The sequence below is a fragment of the Polyodon spathula genome, chromosome 14 (assembly GCF_017654505.1).
Source record: "Polyodon spathula isolate WHYD16114869_AA chromosome 14, ASM1765450v1, whole genome shotgun sequence".
Lineage (NCBI taxonomy): Eukaryota > Metazoa > Chordata > Actinopteri > Acipenseriformes > Polyodontidae > Polyodon > Polyodon spathula.
The window spans coordinates 23,347,694-23,371,467 of record NC_054547.1 but is presented as its reverse complement, the minus strand read 5'-3'; the positions used below and the strand labels follow the sequence as shown (position 1 = coordinate 23,371,467).

Below are 23,774 nucleotides of genomic sequence, written 5' to 3'. Positions count from 1 at the left end.
TTGCTAAATGGCAGGGTCCCTTTCAGGTTATTCGAGCAATTGGTAAAGTCAATTATGAGATCCGACAGCCTGGGCGTCGGAAAGAAAGTCAAATTTATCATGTTAATCTCCTGAAACCGTGGAAAGAACGGGAAGTCCATTTTATATCTCCTGTACAGGAGGGAGAGGATTTTGGACCCTCAATTGAGTCAGAGTCAGCAATTGAGGTCCCGATGGGGGAACAATTAACTCCTGATCAGCGTGAAGAGGTAAGCAATCTAATTAAAATGTTCAGTGATGTGTTTTCTAACGTGCCTGGAAGAACGCATTTGATCGAACATGCTATTATCACTCCGCCAGGTCTAAGAGTTAGACAGAGACCGTATCGCATTCCAGAGAGTCGGAGAGATTCTGTTCGAAGGGAGGTGGAGTGTATGTTGAAACTTGGGGTAATTGAACCTTCCCGAAGTGAGTGGTGTAGCCCAATAGTACCAATAGACAAGCCAGATGGGTCACTACGATTATGTATCGATTTTAGGAGGGTGAATGCTATCTCCAAGTTTGATGCATATCCCATGCCTCGAGTAGATGAACTCTTAGACAAACTGGGGCAAGCTCGGTTTATTTCAACTCTGGATCTGACGAAAGGATATTGGCAAATTCCATTAACGAAAGCCTCTCGTGAGAAAACGGCATTTTCAACCCCAGAGGGTCTTTTTCAATTTTGTACTATGCCGTTCGGACTTCATGGAGCGCCTGCTACTTTTCAGAGACTAATGGACAGGGTTTTACAACCTCATCGAGAGTATGCAGCTGCGTATATCGATGATGTAGTCATTTATAGTTCTTCCTGGAGAGAACATTTGACTAGATTAGAAGCCGTCTTACAGTCTCTGAGGAGGGCGGGGCTCACAGCGAACATGGCAAAGTGCGCTATTGGAAAAGAAGAAACAAAATATTTAGGTTTCATAATGGGTAAGGGTAGAGTGAAACCGTTGGTTTCAAAAGTCCAGGCTTTGTTGGATTCACCGGTACCTACCACGAAAACCCAGGTGAGATCACTGTTAGGGTTGGCTGGTTATTACCGCCGCTTTATTCCACACTTTTCCACTATAGCCGCCCCTCTCACTGATCTCACTAAAAAGAACGCTCCAAATAAAATTAAGTGGAGTGCAGAGTGTCAGACAGCCTTTGAATCTATTAAAACTAATTTGAGTCAGGCCCCAGCATTAATAAGCCCGGATTTCAGCCGAGAGTTCGTCCTGCAGACAGATGCATCGCAGACTGGTCTGGGGGCGGTTCTGTCCCAGGAGAGAGATGGTGTAGAACACCCGATACTATACATCAGTCGGAAGTTACTGCCCAGAGAACAGAGGTATTCGGTAGTGGAGAAAGAATGCCTGGCAGTGAAATGGGCAGTGGAATCTTTAAAATACTATCTTCTGGGACGACCCTTTGTACTCATCACAGATCACGCTTCTTTAAAGTGGTTAGACACGATGAAGGATTCAAACGCTAGGATTACGCGGTGGTACCTGGCGCTCCAACCCTTCGCCTTTCAAATAAGGTATCATGCGGGTAAGTTACATCAAAATGCTGATTTTTTTTCCCGGGAGGGAGGTAAAAGGGAAGGGTTAGAGGTTTCCGAGTGTTCCTTCGGCTCCACTCTGAGGGGTGGGATATGTGATGAGTCAAAGGGTTTTCGGTCTGTGATTCAGCCTCCCGACAGTAGATGGCATCAAACCAACTCGGGACTTCCCTTACCAAGATCTCGTGACCATGGCAAAAGTCATCTTTTGAGGGGCGGCACCTTGGTGAGGGGCGGAAGTACGAGTATGTAAATTCCAGCCACTGGAGTCAAGTGAAGGAGAAGGACACGTGTCGGTTGGGGATTGGTGTTCCACTGACTACAGAGGCGGGACATTACATACTAAAGGGAACGTACTACTGTGTTCGGGGTTGGTCCGAAAGTAAAGTAGGAGGAGTAACGGGTGAAGGGAGAGACTGGTTTTGTGCAGCGGGATTTTTGAAACACTAACATTTTTTTTGTCTTTTTTTTGTTTATGTATGGTCACCACGAAGACAAATTAAAGACGAGTCATCACAGTTTGTTTTGGATTCCACCCCTGCACTCCTTCCCTCACACCATTTTGTTTTTCGTTTGTTATTTAATTCTTTTGTTGTGTATAGAAAATAAAAATAAATTATTTTATTTCTGTACACATAAATTACTGTCTGGACATTCCATTTAATACACTCTCGCCTCACACAGCCATTTCAATAATTGTATAGTTTTTCTTTAAAAAAAAGTTTCTTTCCTTTGCAACCCTGCTATTGTGTATTTACCTAGTGGAGTTTTCACTCATCACAGATCGCAAATGTGTCGGCACATGCGAAGTTACGGTGGCCCTGAAGTGCAAAACACAAACACAAATTGAAAAACACAGGAGAGAAAAACAAAACTCATTTGGGCAAGCTACTAACGCTTAAGAGCACACTGTAGTAAAAACATTTTTAAGATCTGTAACATTTGTTCTAATGTAAACTTGGTAAGCACTGGAGGAACAAAGACCTAACTGTTTGATAAGGGAGTCTGGAACTCCGTGGAAAGAAGCTGAAGAAGCTGCTCCGATCCTGAAGGAATGACCAGAGAACTGCTCAGCTGCGAATCCAGACCTGGAAAGAATCTGGCAAAGGTGAAAGAAGAAACAATGGCAGATGATTGTTCCGTTTTCATTAATAAACAGTGGGTCTGGGGGTGATGCGCCTTGAGATAGACCAAGATGCAGATAAGAGAGAAGGGGTTTGTAGGGGCTAACATGGGAGTTTAATTTAAACAAATTTCTTTTCTGGTCAGTTTGACTTATTTTGAGCAGGAAGGAAAGGGTATCAGATGAGGTGATTGATATTATCAGAGATACTGAGGTGAATCAGGGTGTTGAATTTATTTGAGTGCAATGTACTTTGAGCACAAGGAACCCAAAAATGGCTAGGAGAAAAAGGGCTTCTAAAGGTTTTATCTAAAAACTGGGAGGAATAGCCAGACCGAATGAAGAAGATGCACTGGGAGAGTATGTTGATGGTGATAGGTGTGTGAGCAGAGGGGAAAGGAGAATCTGAATGTTGAAGCACTTTCAGGTTAGTGAAATTTGTGAGTTGCTAAATGTAGAGCCGAGGGTGCCAAAAATGAGTTTGTGGAAAAACTGGTTGCTGGAAATTTAAACTTTAACGGAGGAAACTCCTATAGCTCTATTTTAAGGGACATAGTAAAGGATGATACCATGGGCATTGAAAATGAAGGGAAGGAAATGTTACATGCCATGCCAATTCCAGGAGGACAAGTACGTTTGCAGTGAGTGGGAAGCAATGCTGAGAAGAGTTGTTGCTCAAGCCTGCAGAACCAGGGAATGCAGCGGGTGGCTCACAGGAATGTCAGGTCTGAAAAGGCAGTAATCTGAGGTCGGCTTCGGGAGCTAATGCTCTGAATCTCTGCATTTAGAAATGAGAAAGAGAATCAGCGATTACATTCAGGTGGCTGGGAATGTGTTGAGCTCTGAGAATGAACTGATAAGTAACGGATAACCAGGTAAACCTTCCTATATGGTGGGAGGATGAACGACCTTTCTTAATGATTTGGACTGTAGCTGAATTATCTGACTGGATAAGGGTGGATTTTTGGGCCCATGAAGACACCCAAAGGAATGTGGCTACAGAAACCGGATATATCTCTGTGACAGAAATACAATGAATCTTGATTGTAAATCTCCCTCCCAACCTGTGAGGGCGCTAATCAGCAAAAGTAGAGTCCTTTGGACAGGCTGGCCTTACAGTTCTTTCCCAGGGTCGGGAATTCGGTCAGTCTGGAATGCAGTGAGACTCCGTTGCAAGAACGTATTGACCCGGAAAGGAAACAGCGTAGCAGTTGCAGATTGTAGAGACAGCTGCACTCGTTTGACGGCATAAAAGGGGACGGAGAATCGCAATCTACTCCTTTGATTGTTTTTTGTATAGAGAACTGGAAGGACCGTGAGTGACCCAGTGAAAACAGTAAAAAGGTATTTGTGTTTTGTTTTTTTGTTGCTGTTAGTAATTGTCTTTTGTTTGTGAACAACCAGATGGCTAACACGTATCCGGAGATGTCACCTTGGGCCAGCACAAAGCTGGAACAACACTACACCACAGTCACATAATAAATTGTTATCACCCACCACGAGCACTAATGCATGCACCTGGACTGGTGTTTGGTCTGCAACCCGTTGTTATTGTTACCTCCGTGCATTACACATTGGTGTGTATTGACGGATTTTACTGTTTTGGTCTCCAGACCAGGATTAAAAATAAGACCCCTTTTCCAAACGGATCACAGTTTCTGTCTGATTATTCCTGCACTGCATCACCTCTGCACCTGTTCTCGCTCAGCAGCTATTTTGCCACAATCTCGTACAATGACGAAGACTGATCGGGTATAGGAATGGTGCTGAATTCTTTGGGCCATGGAACAGAACCGTTTTCCCTTGTAGTATCCTCCAAAGCTGAGAGAGGGAGCTGCCTCTGTAAACAGACGAATGTCTTTGGGCAGCAAGAGACAGTCGTCATAAAAGAATGTAATGCCGTTCCATCCTTTTAATAGGAGGTCCCGCAGGCGGATTTCCTCATGACAAAAAGGATCCAGGAGTATGATGACATTAAGAGAATTGACAGAATGGAGCAGGAGAAGAAGGTACAAGATGAAAGCTCTTCCTTGAGGAATTATCTTGACTGCATAGTTTTAAATGGCCTAGGAGTGACAATTACATTTGGTAGGAGGGCGACAGGACAGAAAAGTGGAAATAATATATATATATATATATATATATATATATATATATATATATATATAAACAATTAATTTTTTTCCTGGGGGAGCAAGGCTGAAAAACATTGGGAATCCAGGGTGATGCCTAGAAACTTGATGGAAGTGAGAGGACCCAGGGTCTTTTCTGATGCTAGGGGGATGCTGAGATGTGAAAATAATGATTTGAGGATCGTAGTGTTTTGGGCAGGGGGAGCGTAGGGGAAGTCAATGAGAACAAAATCATCCAGGAGATGCAACAGAAAAGGAATGCAGTAATTATTAAGGAAGATCCAGCACTGCGCTTGTGACAGAGTATCGAATACCTTGGGGCTGCTCTTGCAGCCAAATGTCAGGTGAACATAAAAGTAAAATTTGGAATGCCACTGTTCTCCAAAGAGGTACCAGAGTGCAGGATCAATAGGTATGATTTTAAATGCATTTGATATATCTGCTTAGCCAGCCATGCATTTTTCCCAGCAATTCTGATTAAGGATATGGCGTGGTCGACTGTTGCACATTATAGGGAGAAATCTTTGTGAGAGGTTTAAACTATTGATGCTGGGTGTGGTGGAGTTATGGGGAGCGGAAAGGTTGATTATCAGTCTCTTCTTATCTGAGTATTTCATTATTGCAACCCCGATAGGGTTAATGCAAAAGGTTGGAAAAGGAGAGGATTCAAAGGGGCCTGTCATAAACTGGTTGTCTAATTCGTTCTTTATTAATTTATCAACAGATTTGGGGTCTAAGATGGTAAATTGGAGGTTTTTGCAGTAAGTGAAAGGGGTAGGGAGACAAGAGACCAGTAGAAAACCCTTTAGTGAGACCATTAATGAGAAAAGAAACAAAAGAAGGGTCAGGGTGCTTGTGTAGTTCTGAGGCTAGGGCTTGGATATTAATGGGTGTGGACAGGAATTTGAGTAGTCATTTTGAACGTTAGGTTTTTTGATTTTGAGTTTTTTTTTGGGCTTGTTGGGACATACTAATTGGGAATGGGCTTTAGCGCAATGGCTGCAAATATGAAGGAAGTTACATGCGGAATAGGAGCAGGTTCATTAATTGAAGTTATTACAAATCTGACCGCCTCCAGAGTATGTAATTTTGCAGCCCTCACCGTCTTTTGATTTGGAGGGGATGAAAAGATGAGGATTGCGAGGGACAGGCAGAGGGGATGGGGTGGAGGGTTGGTAAGGGAGCAGGAAATGGTGGGGTGAGCGGTGGAACCGCATACAGAGTGCGCCCCAGTAGATCCTCTGGTTCCATTGTTGGTGATGGGCAGTGGCTTTGGCAGAGAAGGCTTTGTGGTATTCATGGAAATGGGAACCTCCGAATCTAACAGATAAGTCTAAAATGATCAACATATAAGCATCCAACTTGCGCCAGCGTTCGCGATTGAACTCACATATGATGTCCCTGAAATGGCTGAAAGCTAGAATGAACTCAGAAATGGTATATGTTTTGAATAAGTAAAGGTTTTAAGTGTAACTGACAGGTCGAGCTGCAGCTACTGACTGTGAAACAGTCTCTGGATCCAGCTGCTCACAAGCTGCTGCATAAGCCTTAGATTGCGTGAAAAATAATGAACAAAATCTCCTTACGTGCTCCGGATTTGAAAGGGATGTTTGTTGTTGGTATGTAGATAATGCTGGAACCTGCGGATCATCCAGTCTCTGATGTCTGGAGTTTCAGGGGAGCGAGTGGCCAAACGGGAGCTGTGTTGGACAGGAGAGGGAGCCTGTTGTTGTGCTGGGCGATGGAGAAGAGATAAGGGATCAGGTGATGTCGCTGGGGAAGCAGAAATCTGAGCAGTGAACGCCGGAGTTGTGAATACTGCCAATCGGAGCTGACGTGGAGTTGGTAGATTGGGTACAGGAGGAGCTAGTTGAATTTGTTGAGGATTTCTTGGCTCCGTGGAGATGGCAAACAAATCATTATCCGATGAAATAGAGTAATGTAGGATGTAAAGAGAGCATTTATAGTGCTAACAATCTTAATTAGCTAATGTGTAAATTGAATGATTCAATTTGGTGACCTAGAGATTGGTGTCTCACCAAACTTCAAATTGAAAAACACAAATAGAAATCAAAAAATACAAATACAAAAAGGCCACAATGCAATGGCAGTAACGATTGAAGCCACTCTCCCAGATACCCCAGCACAGTCTCCAACTCCACCTGTTTCTGAAGAAGTGTTATAATTGGTATTGCAACGGTAAGCCATGCCATCTCACTTTTTGACAAAAGAAACATGTGCACAGCGGGGAAAAAGATGCTAGCACAGAGGTACAGGAACAACCGGCATTCCAGGTGCTACAGCATCCAGAGAGCACTAAATAATGTTTCTTCAGGTTTACAAATGTGTCAGATCATGACTGCAATAGGACTGCGGGAGTGGGATACATCACCCAGTTCAGTGGCAGATAGACAGTCTTTCAGTTTGCCGCCTTTTCTTTTGCTGAGAGAAGTTTTTTTTTCAGCACAAGGAATAGATTACTTTTAAGGCAGGAAATATACAGACATCCTGGATAATTAAAGAATGGAAAAATTAACGCTTTATCTAAATTTTACCACCTCCAAAAAATAATATAAAACAAGGCAACATATTAAATTATTCCTGCAGGAGCCACTCTGCAGAGTAAAGCAAAAACAGTGACAACTTCAAACACAGTTTGATAAGCATATACAAAGACAGAACTAACACTGTGAATGTTGGAAATATTGCTGCTTAATATTCTTTATCAACGTAAATGCTATATATGGTCAAGTAAATTAAGTGATTGACTACCCAACATTCACATAAGCTCATTATTATTACGGTAGTCGTAGTCATAGTGTTGTTGTTGTTGCAAACTTTAAATAACCAGTAGACTATAAATATATACTTCAATATTTAATGTAGTTGTTATATTGCATTCATTTATCCATAGAAATACTGCATTAAAATTACTTTGTTTTTTAAAAGTTTTTCAGAGATAGAGTGTTATTGTATTACAGAGAAAGAAAAGGTATGCCAACGAGACAAAGGTATGGCTATTTGTTTGTTGTAAAAGCAGCCATTAACTGAATTTTATGCAAATACAAGCTCTGTCTCTTGCATTTTGTGATAATTCTGTATTACAAAATGCATCACCTGTTAAACCTTACATTTAAAAACCAAATATCTTGCACTTTTTTTACAATAGGTGTGCTTAAAATTGAACTTGTCGAGCAAAGCTATAATTTCATTTAATGTATGAAAATTAGCAGAGCTTAATTTGTACCGAGAGAAGTGCTGAGGTGCAAAAAAAGAGTAGTGTACTACTAGTGTTAGAAGTTGGTTGGCCGTGGTATATTTCTGTCAGTGTTATAATTGGTATCACAATGGCAAGTATAAACCATAAATGAGTTTGTGACCAGAAATAGTGGTTAAAAACGACTATTTTAGTTTGACTTGTTTTTTTTGTAGATCAAAAAATTCTGGCTTCGATGCCTGTGAATTCCTATCTTATCCTGATATATACACCGTTGGTATTGCTTAGCATTTCCACCATGATGGCTGCACAAAAGATGAACTTTATAGCACTGTACCTCTAACAGCATATAGTATTTACCCAAAGTTTGACATATTTACCCAAAGTCTGATGACATAAAAACAACAACTGAGAAGTGCATGTAGATGATCTTCGCATGTTGAAATTGCACTAATCTCAATGTCATCATGTAAAAAAATTATGATGCTTTTTGAAAACAACTAGAAATTTACAGGCACTGAAGCCAAATGTTTCTAAGCTAAACTAAAATAGCCATTTTTAACCTCCAGTATTGCTGTACACAAAACTAATTTATGGTAAACATGATGCTTACCATTGTGATACCAATTATAAACCTGACAGAAATATACCGCAACCAACTAAGTTACTGAAGACTCAACTTTTGCTTTCTAAACAGCTTCAACTTCTTCAGAAACAGGTCAAGATTCAGAGACTGTGCTTAGGTATCTGGGGGAGTGGCCTCAATCATTACTTCCGTTGCATTTTGGGCTTTTTGTATTTGTGTTTTTGTATTTGTATTTACCTATTTTGATTTGTATTTGTGTGTTTTATTTGTATTTGTGTTTTTTCATTTGTGTTTTTTGTATTTGTATTTGTGTGTTTTATTTGTATGTGTGTTTTATTTGTATTTGTGTTTTTTGTATTTGTGTGTTTTATTTGTATTTGTGTTTTTGTATTTGTATTTGTGTTTTTTGTATTTGTATTTGTGTTTTTTATTTGTATCTGTGTTTTGTATTTGGGTTTTTTGTATTTTTATTTGTGTTTTTTATTTGTATTTGTGTTTTTTGTATTTGTATTTGTGTTTTGCACTTCAGGTTGTTTCTATGACCCCTAGTTTGAGGGCATTAATTTGTGGGCATTAAGGGGTTAAGGAAGATATACAGAAAACAATGCATACAAAGATCAATCCAAAAAAAAATCATCCTTTATCCTCCTCATGCCCTTACTGACCTAGAATCCATTTTGCTGTTAAAGATGATCAGCCTGCTATTGATCAAAAGCCCCGGACTTGAGGCATTGCTGTTGGATTGCAGTCTATGACCTTATTGCTCCAGAAGAATCTCACTGCCTACCAAGACACCTGGTGCACCTTTAAAAAGCCTACAGAATGACCATGTATCGATTCATTGAAATATAGTCATTGAAAATAGCCATGGTCTGTCAGGCCTGGTGTCAGTCAGTGACACTCAATGCACTACTTAGCATGTGTGATCAATCTCTACCTTCCCCTTCCATGCCAGTGTAAAATGCAGGCATCTACACAAGAATCATAGACAAAAAGGACCTGGCACCCTACACTTATTATAAAATAATTCAAGAAAACATGTTAATACAAGCATTTAGTCAGCGTCAGCCTATAATTAATATGACAGAGTCCAAAATACACAGTTTCTGGTTTAACAAACAACATCTATAAAAGGGTAATAATAAAGCACTTCAGCCATTTCAAATATTTGTTCATGAATAAAGCATTGCCAGTGTTATATTAAACGTATGGAAAAAAATAACAAAACGAATTAAAAATATATCGTAAGAACATATGAGAAGACACGTTTGAGAAATGCACTTGTAGTAAACTGCAACAAAGGAAATGGCTACAGAACAGTATACAAAAATATGGAATACCAAAATCCAGTTAGAGCAATAATCAAGAAGTACCACTGAACAAATTCAACTGAAACGCCTGAAAGAAGTGGAGGTCTAAAAAACAAAATAAATAAATAAATTAAAAAATAAATAAACAAATAATAAAAATCAATGATTAGCAGCCAAGGCCTTGATTTTTAAGTATCAGGCATAATAATACACGAAGGGGCATTTCACAGGCACCTGAACACAGAAGAGTTTATATATATATGTGTAAACTTTCCCTGCAAACCACTTCTAAAGACAATTCGTAAAACAAACCGAAAATGTGTCGAATCTGAAGCATTCTTCAACAAAATTATCTTCTCCGATGAGACTAAAATATAACTTTCCCCCCAAAATTGATAACAGTACGTTTACAGAAAAAATAATGGAAAGCCTTCAATAAAGAAACCTTGTGCCTACAGTTAAACATGGAGGTTATGTGTTTTAGCAGTTCAAGGACTGGAGACATGCACGTTTTGAAGATCGAATGAGGCTGTCGACTCAAGAATTCTTGAAGAAAACGAGTTTCATTTATAGTGGTGCAGGGAAGCTAAATTATGGAGCAATGTAGTAGTGAAAAGTAAACTGAGACCAATGAATTATATTTACACGTATGCAGTTGTTTATATAACTTTAAAATATCACCGCTATAACTGATTCCCCTGTTTTTATTTTATTTTTATTTTTTTATAGCGATAGACAAAAACATACCATTGCAGGCCATGTTCTTCATTCTGCTAATCAATGAAGCAACAGAGTTTGAGTATTCAGCGCTTCTTCTAGATTGAGTACTCCTGTGTTTCTTCGTGAAGCTCTGACCACACTTGAAAAGGAAAAAAAAAAGCCACCGCAATACAACTGAGACAACACTTGGCGGTGCTATTTCCCTTTCCCACGAAAAGCACCACCTCATGTAGGTCAGTAAAAACTTTTTAAGACTAACAATGCTGGTGGGTGGAAATGCTGTTTGCTGATTGGTTATGTTGAAACAGTTTCGTATATGTGATTGGCTAAAAGGTGTTAAGAGGGCTGGGTGAGGGGGGTCTTCTCACCACCCTCGAACTCAGTGTCCAAAGCAGTTCTCACATACTACTTACTACGGCTTGAAATGTGAGACAAAATATTTACTGCTGAAGGGTGCACGTTCGCAACTGGAATACCGCTTTTCACAACAAGGATTGTGCTTTATAAAAATAAAGGAAGGAGGGCAGAGCGAGAAAAGAAAATAACTTTGCCATGTCACTGGGATTGCTTGCGGTTTTATGTTTGATTGCTACAGTTTCTGCGGTGGAAGGTAATACTATTTTGAGGATTTTGTCTTTTTTTGGTTCAATGTTTGTGAAATGCAGTGTGCGTTATCCCAACAGTTACACCTGAACACCTGTGATTCTGAGGTGTTGCTGATTACAACCGGAGCACATCCTGCCAAATTGAGATTTAAGCATATGGATTTTGTTAAAACCAACTAAAAACGGGTTGGTTTCGGCGGGCTTCTTAACAGAATAGCCCCCGAACTGTAATGCTGCAATGCAGTAATTCAGATTGTAGCCCGTATCTAGGAGTCTGAATTCAGCTTGTAAGCTTTTAAGGATGTGGATTCTGTATCTTGCTGTAAAATTAGGTTACTTTTCTTTTTGCTTTTCTCTTGCCGGCTGGGCTTAATAAATGCAGCTGAACTCGTTTTTTTTTTCTTGCTGAGCGTGGCTGGTGTTGAAGTCGGTAATATATCACCGTGTGAAAGCTTTTAAAGGGAAAGAAAAAAGTGATACTCCGCTCCTGTTCATTGCCTACTGATCAGGTACAGTCGCATCGGTGGATGGTCTCATCTCTGGGAGCTCATTTTTAATAAGCGTGGTTAGCATTTAATTGAGCCATTACATGTATATTGGAACTATGTAAAATGTGTTTTGGTATAATTTAAATGAAATACAATCTGGGTTTTCCAACAGGTGTTTACTCCGGCGGTCAGCTACTTTACTGGCTCTTATTGTTGCGTTTCTGCTTCAGAAGTATAACAACACAGGGCAGGTTGTTTCAAACAAAACACACTTCATTATGTTATGCAAACTACATCAATAAAATGATTGATTACTTCAAGTTTTGGACGTGCATGTAGATACAATTAAATAAAATATACACACAATGCTGTTATTATTTATGGTAATCGCATGGGTTAGCCTCTAACTAAATCCAGTTGAATGTGAGCGATAGTTTATTCCACAATGATGTGATGCACCAACCACAGTTTGAGGAACCAAGCAGGGAATGTCACAGTTCTGATTTCTCGCGTTCCTCTAGTGCAGCTGGTCTGACATCTTCATGCTTCTTTCTTTTCAAAAGCGGGCAGCAGTGTTTCTTGTTACAATCCGACACTTTGTTATAGCCCCCTGTGATCATTTGGTAGGCAACTGTAGAGTTTCAAAAGATAGTACTCTGGGATGTCACATCAATAAATAGGTCAAGCAGAAAACTCAGTCACCGTTAGTTATACTTGTTTATTTTTTATTTTATTTTATTTTATTTTTTTTTTTTTGGGGGGGGGGGGGGTTGCAGCCTATGGTTGGGGGGGGGGGGGGTGTGGGGGCCTAGGTTTAGGGATGGGCAGGCAGGGATGGGCATACCGAAATTTGATGTATCATCTATGTAAACCGTGATTGTGTATGCAGCCTGTTAGAGAACAGTGGGGCTATTCATCCTTCAAGGGCAATGTTACCTGAAGTAGGCTATGTCTTGATGGTTCATCAAATAAATAAATAGTAATTAAACCACAAATGAGCACACGACTTCAACTGTGTTCGGCGAATACGCCTCAAATAATTTTATGATTGATTTGCAATAGCTGTGTTGATGTTGCGGTTTTGTCCTTATGTTCCTATATTTCGAGATCGAAAAAGGAATGTGATTTTCTAATTTGAAACCAGACCTATAGGATCTAGGGATTCTTTTATAGTGGGGCATAATTCATTTCCTCGAGTGTGCTAGGTTATATTATTTCGAATTACTGAATGCATTTGACAAGGGCAGTCGTGTAAAAAAGTTTAATATCAACAATATAGGAGCCTAAGAACAATTATTTTGTTTAGTTAAATGGAAATGAATTACAAATGTATCAATTATTAAATATTTTATCTTTCTATAAACGATTGTCCATTTAAGTACTTGATGTAGCCTACTGTAGATCGAATTGTTGCATGTTTGTCTATTTATTTATTTTTTTTTATTTTTTATGGGCGTGATGTTTTATTGAGGCTTTTTTGTTGGTGGTTTCCTTTCCAGGTATTAAGCTTATGTATTTAAAACAGCTAGTTTTGATAGTTATTGTTCATTTGCACGATCGTCTGATCTGATAGATCCGAGCTGAGCTTTATTTCTGGGTGGATTGCCACATTAGCTGCTGCGCAACGGGTTACCAACAAAAATACCCCCACCGCCTTTCTCAGCTAGAACAAGTGCCGACCCCAAAACCTCACTTGTGTAACGCATATTAACAATTTCTTCCTGCTATTCTCCGGAATTGTCATTGGAACTAGGATTGTTCTGTTTTTTCGATTGCGAGTATAAATATATTTGATAGAAACATTTAAATGTACGCCGTCGCAATATGTGCATCTAACAACAGTCTATACACTTGATTGTATAGACCTGCGCAATAGATTTCTCAATTATCTGTGCTTGAAAAGTATCCGTTTTAATAATATTTTGTTCATTTTTAAATCTTGCTGTACCTGCAAAATATTGCCTAATCGGTAATCGTATTTGGCCACTCTGTAGAAAGGGTACTCTACCCGCTCTGGGAAAACAGAAGCAACATTGTAACTGTTTGCCTTAACAAAATTTTCCATGCAGTAAAAGATGTGTAGCATACAGTATATCAGCACTAACCCAGATAAGGTGAGCTACGATACGCAGTTTATAGTTTTCTGTTGAAGTTATCTGCATTCGTTGCTGAGATTTCAACGCGTCTTTTGTTACTGAAGCCAATTTGCGCTTCCTATTCACTCACCATTTTATCGACGGTTTGTTGAAGGGGGCTTTCTGATCATTTTCGGATTATGTTTCAGGTATAAAATAAAGCAAATTAATGCAACATCGTTATTATGTCCCCCTCTTTTCATATATCCTTTCCTAGCGTCCATTACCACGTCTGAGATTCATTACTGAAGCAGCTGAAAGATGCTCATGAGGGTCTCAGGTGTTGGCTGTCGCCTCAGTCCCTTCCTCCACTCTCCTTTTGAAACCACACAGCCAGGCTTTAGCAACGAAACACGGAATACGAATTAGCTTTATAATTGAGGCATAGCACCTTACGGGGGAAAAATAAATAAATAAATAAATAAATAAATAAATAAAAATAATTACGTTAAAGTAACCGTTTTATAGAATGGCACACGCTGCAGGAAGTATTTGTTAATGGAAGGAATACTAAATATGCTACAAAATGTCATGAAAAACCTCTACATGGATTAACAGTCACCTCCACAGTGTGGCTGACAATATGAATATCTTATTAATATTATGCATTACTCATTATTCATAGTATCTTACACATAGGAAGAACGTTTTAAATTTAAAATGTATTGCTCAGAGTGGCCTAAATATGCCATCCAGCATATAGGTTATTAAAAAGAAAGTTTAAGACCATGGGTGAGAGACATGGTCACACTCACAGAAAGAGAGAGGGTGAGAGACATGGTCACACTCACAGAAAGAGAGAGGGTGAGAGACATGGTCACACTCACAGAAAGAGAGAGGGTGAGAGACATGGTCACACTCACAGAAAGAGAGAGTGAGAGAGATGGTCACACTCACAGAAAGAGAGAGTGAGAGAGATGGTCACACTCACAGAAAGAGAGAGGGTGAGAGACATGGTCACACTTACAGAAAGAGAGAGGGTGAGAGACATGGTCACACTCACAGAAAGAGAGAGGAGGAAAGACACAGTCACACTCGCAGAAAGGGTGAGAGACACGGTCACACTCGCAGAAAGAGAGAGGGTGAGACACGGTCACACTCGCAGAAAGAGAGAGGGTGAGACACGGTCTCACTCACAGAAAGAGAGAGGGTGAGATACGGTCACACTCACAGAAAGAGAGAGGAGGACAGACACGGTCACACTTACAGAAAGGGAGAGGAAGACAGACATGGTCACACTCACAGAAAGAGAGAGGAGGACAGTTGTGATGTTCCTGGAAAATGTACAGCAAATTGTTGTGCATCACTAGGTAAATAATTCCTAGCAATTTAAAGTGTGGGTGCTTCCCCTGAACTGACAGACTACATTATCTTCAATGGGCCGTGATGTTGGTTGGTGTTAAGCATGCATATATTTCAGCAGGTGAACACTCTCAAGTGTCTCCCGGTTAGTCCTGCAGATGGTGAGACTACAAGATGTCTTTTAGATTAGCTGAATTGGCTGGGTGCTGCTCACAAGCCTGTCTGACCCAAGAGGACTATTTTACAAGTGTTAATGGGTGAGAATTCATTTATCAGTGCAGCTGAGGCCACTTAATACAGGGCATCTGGTACAATGTGATGCAGAACTAATTTCTTACCATATGGGATTAGTACAATTATCTCATAAGACATTTATTAAGACATCTTTGGGTACGAACCAATAAGATTGTTTAGTTTCTAAAACTTTCAATCAACATTCTTTAAAAAAAAAAAAAAAAATTCTCGTATAGTGCATATTATGTAAATGTAACGTGATGTGCTTAACAGAAGCATTCACTGCAATGCTTTTTTTCTGCCTGTCTTACACGCAACAAGCAATCATGTTTCCTGTCTGGCTTAACACAAGTGCAAGCCCGGTTTAAAAGACATATTCCTCCACATTGCAACATCACAACGCAGTAATGGCATTGTAGTGTGTTTGCAGTGGAGGTCCACAAATGTAGCAGCCAACATGATTGAATATCTTTCACTGTGATTAGCACAGGCATTGCAAAGATGAATCTGAGACTGTAGGAGAGCTTTTATGCAGCTGCACCCATTGTATTTCATGTGTATTAGAATACATGCTGCTGTCGGTGTAACACAGTGTGTATTTCATGTAAGGATGCTTTGGTATGTTTACTAGAACAGCTACAGTTTTCTATATACCTGCCATATGTAGCACACACTGTTGGGTAAGTAAGCTGATTAATTGGTGATGTTAATGGTGTCGTTATTCTGAAATATAAAAGCTGCATTACCCAGTCAAGAATGTGCAAGAAATCTGACAGGCTTTTATAAGTGATTGTAGGAGCCCAGTTGGCAGGTGGTTCTCTATCCAAGAATGCACACGTGTTTAAAAAGATTCATACATGAATTAAAAAGTGGAGATAACTGAGGAATAGTCAGGACAATTTAAACATCTGGTAGACCAATCGATGCTGTCGATAGTGGCCCTACAAATATTCCCAGTTGTTATGACAGGTGTTTTTGTCCAACCCCTCTTGTGTATGGTACAAAAAGCCTCACTCCACTGTCCCTCTCCCTCTTTCCCTCTTATCTTCCTTCCCCATTCTATTACCTCTCACTCACTCTCTCTCCCTGCCCCTCTTTCTCCTCTACTCATTTCCTCCCTCTCTTCCTTGATTTATTTGCCTTAAACCAAAAATGGTCAGCCCCCGGGCAATTTAATGAGGCGATACTGCATAAGGAGAGAGGCGCTTCATTTCCAGGCTCCCTGTTGATTTTGCCCTGCCTCTTAATTCATCTTCCCATTCCAGGCATCTGCAAGAGCAGGCCAATCTAGATCTAATTGGTTCCAGGGAAAACAGAAGTAAGTGATGTTTCTGTAAATGGTGTGAGTTACGATTGGCAAGTGAATAATGACCTGGCAAATCCACGAACGGCACAGATTTTAATGACATGCTTTTTTCTTTTGTTTTTTGTAGTACATGCTCCCTCTCATTGCAAAGCTATGTTTTCCAGAACTATGTCTGTGACACTGGATTTCTCCAATGCATGCTCTTTCTTTCTTGCACCACGGCATCCTTACTCTAGAGCTCACTGTGTAGCACGGTTTCTGTAAGGCTGCTTGTTTTCTGTCCAATGTCTTTTCAATTGAACGGTGACTGATCTAAATATTTTAAAACTGTGCTTCATGGTTTTGAAATGGAAACATCTAACAGTGCATGTGAGTCTATTAAGTGCTTTTCTGTCTAATAAAAATATCATTGTCCTGCTTAGTGATTTAAAGGACAGCAGTATTTAGATCTTCATTGTGTCTGAGATTGCCCAGTTACTTTACTCCCCTATGTCCAGTTACGTTCCCTCACCCCATAGCAGCTCTGGAGAACTAAAGGTCACTGGGGGTCCTTTCATCCCACTACTTAGCCAATACCTCTTTTACATCCAAGACGACAGAGGACATGTGGATCCAAGAGATGCAATTTTGATGTATTCAGTAGGGGCGTAACATTTAAGTATGGACCAATGCTACATTACATATTGTGATAGAGACCAAAACGTATGTGTGTGTGTGTGTGTGTGTGTGTGTGTGTGTGTATATATATATATATATATATATATATATATATATATATATATATATATATATATATATATATATATATAATTACATACATACATACATACATACAATTGAGTGGTAATTGTGATGCTTCCTTTTAAGCAAATTGTTATCAAAAATGCTTTTTAATACAGCAATGTCTCTTTTATTGTTTGCCAGCCCCCCAGGTTTAAAACGCTTGTTAGAAGGTTTGGGGTCTGTACTTAAACAGATCAAGCATGCAGGTTTCTGCTGTATCCCGCTGTGCTCATTTCAGAGTCTGGTGGATTTTAATGAACTGGCCCTTTTGAAGGCAAGTTTAAAAAAAAAAAAAAAAAAAAACAGACAGACAGAAAACAAAATCCACTTGTAGGGAGTTAAAGCAATTGAATTAATTCTCTTTCTTCACCCTTCCTGTTCAAATGTTTCTGAATTGTAAGTTCACCCATCCAGACTGAAAGCTTACAGACTAGTGCTATAGTTTGACAGTATATAGACAGTACGTTAACATGTTTTTATAGCTAGCGTTTACCCGTTGTCCGCAATTGTACACTGGCTCCCCACTCACTGCCACAGTGGCTGCAGGCTTCTGTTTAGTCTGTATAATGTTCCAAATAATCCAGTACATCTTTTGACTACAGTGAAGCAAGAGGCCAAATCCACTAAATACGAATCTGCAGTCCGGCATGTCTTCTAACCACTGAGCTACTCAAACCTACTACCTTCCACACTGCATCCCAGCATTTTCATTAATCACTGAGATACTCAAAACTACTACCTTCCCCACTGCATCCCAGAGCACTCTTGCCACTGAGCTAATGAAACCCACTGCATATTGTAGTCTAGCACTCTAACCATGGTTACTATTGGTTAAATGGTTAAAATAAATATTGATATTATTTTATGGTTTAGTACAGTTATGCCTAATATTTTGCCAGCTGATTAACAAAAACAAGTACAGTTTTGAGTCTGTTTGAAGGGTTAATTTAGGTCAGTGGATGGCAGGGCTTACAGTATAATTGAGGCAGGATAGGCACTCTTAAAATAGCAGGAAGTGTGAGGGGAAATGGGAAGGGAGTGCTAAGGGAGTTCTCCTTTTCTTAAAGGACCAGAGTTCAGCTCTGGACTAACAAACTGATCAGACTTTTTAATTAACCAGCACTTTAGTTGCTGCTCCCATTCAAAAGTAATATGAGGTATTGGTAGCATTTATTTGGAAGCTTGCAATGTTATTTGACTGGTAGATAGTTATTTTAATTGAGAAGTGTGTGGCGTCTTTATTTTACAGACTGGAAGAAGCAACTGTTTTATTGTTTTTGTCTATGATTTTGCATTCTTCCTGTTGACCAGTAACATCTGAATCTGAATAAGTTCTGTCACATTTCATGTTAGCCCCATACCAGATCACCAAGGGCTTTGAATAGCGAGGCAGTTTAGCAATCCAGCTTTCCGAGAATGAAAGGTTTGGTTATTTTTCGTATTCGGGTGTGCTGCTAAGTTAACTTTATGAAATGAGAAATCTGCATTCTCCTGCAGGGACAAACATGCAGTCGGGTAGTTCTGTTTTCTTTTTACAGTGTTTGCCCTTGTATAAAACTATAGGGGAGGAAAAATGTTTGAACAAAAATGAAGGAATTTCATTTTGTATGTATTTGAATGTGTTGAAGCAAGGAACTAAAGTTTTCACTTTTTGACAAAAAAGGATGTCTTTCTAATTTCTCCTTGATTCATTTTTTGCTGTTGTATCTATTTCTTCTTAATTAGGGTGGTTAGCAACCAAGCTGCAGTGTCCCACAGTCATTTGGAATGTTCTTCTATAGCTTTCTGCTCAGTCTGCTTCATCAGAATCTAGTTGGCTTACCGGTTTGTTTACATTCCCTAATGTAGATTTAGCTGCAGACCCACACGCTCCTTGGAGCTTTCAGGCCTCTCTGATCTAAATTACATTAACTGTTATGGCACTGCCATAGGTATACTTTATAAGGTCTATGGCACTAATTTAGATTTTAGCTCAATAAAAATGTGAACAGGAAGCAAATATTTTCAATATGGGCTTGTGAACAAACCCCTGCCTCGTTCCTGTGCTGCCTTCAGGCTCTTGGCTGTACCCACTCCTGACCCCTGTAATAAGATGATGTGTTGTACCTTTGGCACTTCCAGTTCTGTTCCAACAGCAGCTCATTTTTAGCTGGGGGAATACTGCTTCTTTATCTCTGTGCTTACTTTCTGCCCTTCTTGCATTCCGGGAGGATGGAAGGGGGTAACATCTGTTGTCTGCTGACCAGTGACTAATCCAGTTTGGTGCAATGTACTGAACTCCATCCCCTGGGCACTGCAAGGGCAAGGGTCAATGGGTTGATGTCTCCTTTGGGTTTTAAGGAAGGCAAATGAGTTTCATGTATTTGTTTCTGGAAAAAAAATCTAATAATTTGTAACATTTGTTTTATTCTATGAACCAAAAAATATAATAAAACACTGCAGATGTATAAATGTTTCAGAGTCTCTAGGGTGACTTTGTGGCCAAATCAGATATATATATATATATATATATATATATATATATATATATATATATATATATATATATATATATATATATATATATATATATATATATATATATATAAACATGCATTCAACAGAATGTTCAACAGTGTTCCTTAGTTATATAGTGTCTCTTTATACAGCAGAACAGGCTGTAAGATGGTATTGTCATGGCTCCCATTTGCCCTTATAATGCCATTCCACTAACTTGCTACAAGGCAGAAGACACTACAGTGTTGTACAGCATTGTGTAAATTTTACAATAAAAAAAAACAAAAAACTTTTTGCTAAATTGATAATTGCACACTCAAGGAGCAGTTCATTATCTGCAGCTAACACTCTCTTTCTAGAACAGCACACAAACCAGTGGAATTAATGATTACAACATGAAGGGTTTTTAACTTGGTTACCATTTTTAATTGCACTGCCTTCAGATGTGTGTTTTATAGTTGCAGTATACTTTCAAGACTTAGGAAGACACATCTCTCACACAATCGCATTAAAAAAAGTAATTGACATACATACATACATATAAACTCATTGCTCCTCTGGGAAAGGTAGTTGAATATTGCTACAGACAAGGAAAATAACACAGCTGCCGAGCATTAAATAACCTGCCTATTTACATGAAGAAAAGACATTATAAGTTCAAATAAATACAGTGTTTTGTGCAATTTAAATAAAAATAAAGACATTTTACTTATTAATAAGACTGGCAATTATATTCTCCAGAATAATACATATAACATAAGTAATTACTGGTACAAATTATTTATATATTTCCTATCCCTTGCTTAATTTGTTTAAGCATATTTGCTTCTTCTTTATATTGCACACAACATCCTTACATACATCACTATGGTTACATTTACAACAACTTTTTGCACCCAGAATGGAACATTGTTTTTCTAGATTTGTGATGTTATCATACAGATTTATTACTATATGTTTCTAGATTTTGGAAATGTGTGTTCCAACTGTGGAACGGCCAGTGAGGGAAGCGGGAGTGGGGGTAGGCCAGTGCCACTTTGGTATGATTAACATGGTTCCTTGTGTGAAAAAGCGTCCAATTCAATTTTACCAATACAGAAATACACTTCCTTACATCCTGTAATCCATTGGTTTAATGTTAAGAAATACTTATCGCTACATCAATCCCTCCCCATGATTGTTAAAAAATACATTGTTAGTAATTTCTGAAGACCTTGAATAATCTCAAAACAGGTGTACATTATAAATGCAACATACAAGCTGATATGCATAAATCCAGGCTGTATATACTGATAAATCACTGAAATCTCAGCAGTTTAGATCAATCCCTTAATAAACCCTTAGCTTAAATTTGTTTAGCTCATATCATCGAATCCCGCTGTAATTATGTTTTAATACAAAATGCTTCTCTTACAGTAGTTATAGCCCTTCTTTTAAAAAAAACATATTTTTCCAGACACTTTATTTTTTATTTTTATGAAGTTCATATTACAGTGTGTAGCGATTCCGATGGTCACAATGCTGAGTAATAAAAATACATATTAACTTATATACTTTAGCACAGCACATTAAGGAATCCCTGTTGTGTTATGTGAGGATCTTAAAAGGTTTAACAAATAATTCGATTTAATCGTCCTTGGAGTATAATGCTCCAGTTAAACCTGGGTGGTTACGATTAGATGCGTAAAATTGGAATGTTTCTGTAATATCATTATTAATATTATATTGGATAGACTTTTATCCACCTGGAAGACTGTTCTCTCCTTGAACAGTAAATGGCACCCTGTAGTTAATCACATTAAACTATTGATATTAAAAGTTAGGGTAACTGAATAATTTTTTCTGCCATTCTATTTCTGTCTTTTTGTTAGTGTGTGATTAATGGTCCTGAATGTCGAGTGAAAGGGAAGGGGAGAGATTGTGTAATGATAGATGTGTGTCTGCGTGAGCTGGAGTAAAAGAGGCCTCTGTCTTCATGATGGCAGACGCCTCTGAAGTACGCATCATTATCTCCTAATTACTGGCAATGAAAGGCGAGAGAGAAGGTGAATATGAATTTTGAGACTCCAGCGAGTACAGTCCCTGCAGAGCTTTGATGTGCAACCACCATGGAGTGTACAGTTCTGCCTTTCTGAGACCCTGCTGCTTGTCTTCTAGTACTGGGTGTCTTCAAAACAACACTTTAACCACACAGCAGAGAAACCAACAAGCAGCGCTAGCAGATAGGGTTTGAATATAAACATTACTGTAGGTCGAATGGAAACTCACACTAGATCTGCCCCTGGTCTTGAGTTTCAGAACTGCCTTCAATTAATGTTTAAATGTTCAGGAGCCAGGAGTGATGTAGTGTCCTGCCATACCTCATTTAGGGAGTATCGATGCAATAGCTTCAAATACTCCAAATACAAGGAATCTCTTAATTCTTATAGATAACAAATAACACAGAAATACTTTCCTTGAGCAGACTTTTTATAACTAGGCCAGATGTTTTTTTATACAGGGGTATCTTAGAAGTGCCCTAAAAATGTGAGCATGGAATGAAAAAATGAAACACTGTTGTGGAAGCTGATTTACACGGTTACTTCAAGAAATGGCTTGATGAGGTTCTTGCTTGGATTAATAAATGACCAAATGAGCAAGATGGGCCAAATGGACCTCTTCTTGTTTGTAACATTTCTTATGCTCTTAAAGTCACTACATCATAACACCTCCATGAATCTATGATGTACAAATCTTTTAAAAAGGAAAACAAGTAAACACAGTATAATACTAAACTAGCCTGATTTGTGTACACTGTAAAACATTTCTTTTTTAAATGAACAGAGTAATGTGTTGCATTAGGGAATACACACAAGCGTTGTATTCCTTAATTTTAAACACTGCGTTTGTTTTACAATTTTATAGTGTTAGATATTTTGAAAATCACCACTTACAAATAATTGAATAAAATTAGCTCAGCAGGATTAAAAAAAAAAGAAAAAAAATACTTTTTCTGGTGAACTGTATGACTAAAAACGCGGCTAACATATGCAATTCAATAGTGAAAAATTAAAAGTTAAGCATTATATTTAATGCTACATTTCTAAAACAAATGGGCTACTAATGTAGATGCCTTCTTCTTACGTGCTGTTAGAACAGAATACTGTTTAAAAATATTTAAGCCAAATGTTTCCATCAAAACAACGCCCCAGTGCACCTTAAATAGGAACATAAGACATTTTACTAGCGAGAGGAGGCTATTCGATTTGATTGTTAAAACTCTTGCAAAGAAAGTAAATTAGACAAAAAACTATCACTATACTTACTATAATAAACTGCAAGTACTTTGTATTGCTTTCATGCTGAACCTGTAGTCGTCTGCATTGTGGACTTGTGTTGTGTGACTCGGAACCTCTGCAGGTGAGGCGTCACATTGATCCTGTTAGTGAAGCTCACACGTCTGCAAATTTAATTTTTGCACTTTCTAGCAAATGCACTGTAATGATGAAGTAAACAAGCATCAGTGGTCTTTTTGATCAGCTTCTAGCGCATTCCTTTTTTATGAGTTACCTTTGCTGTGACTTTTTTTTTTTTATAAGTAATATGCACTGGAAATCATAAACTAAAAAAATGGAGGAAACTACAGTCAAAGTAAACTTCAGCAAAGAGATTGGGGGGGGTGAGCTGAAAGGTGTTTCAATAAATTGGTGGCATTTCTTCCATTTTGTTTTTCACTTCTTTAAAACATGTTCGATATTTTGACTGTCCTCCTTCAACCAGATTTCCCTTGT

General features: G+C 38.8%; 1 protein-coding gene across 3 annotated transcripts in view; it reads left to right on the top strand.

The window, feature by feature from the left end:
* The first annotated feature begins 11,053 nt into the window (after nucleotides 1-11,053).
* Nucleotides 11,054-23,774, top strand: part of LOC121326830 (ephrin type-B receptor 1) — a 382,350-nt gene continuing 369,629 nt past the window's right edge. For all 3 annotated transcript variants that reach the window (XM_041270396.1, XM_041270397.1, XM_041270398.1), the window contains exon 1: nucleotides 11,054-11,265. In XM_041270396.1, coding sequence (XP_041126330.1) covers nucleotides 11,208-11,265 — 58 coding nt within the window. In that variant the 5' untranslated portion in view covers nucleotides 11,054-11,207. The remainder of the gene's footprint in view (nucleotides 11,266-23,774) is intronic.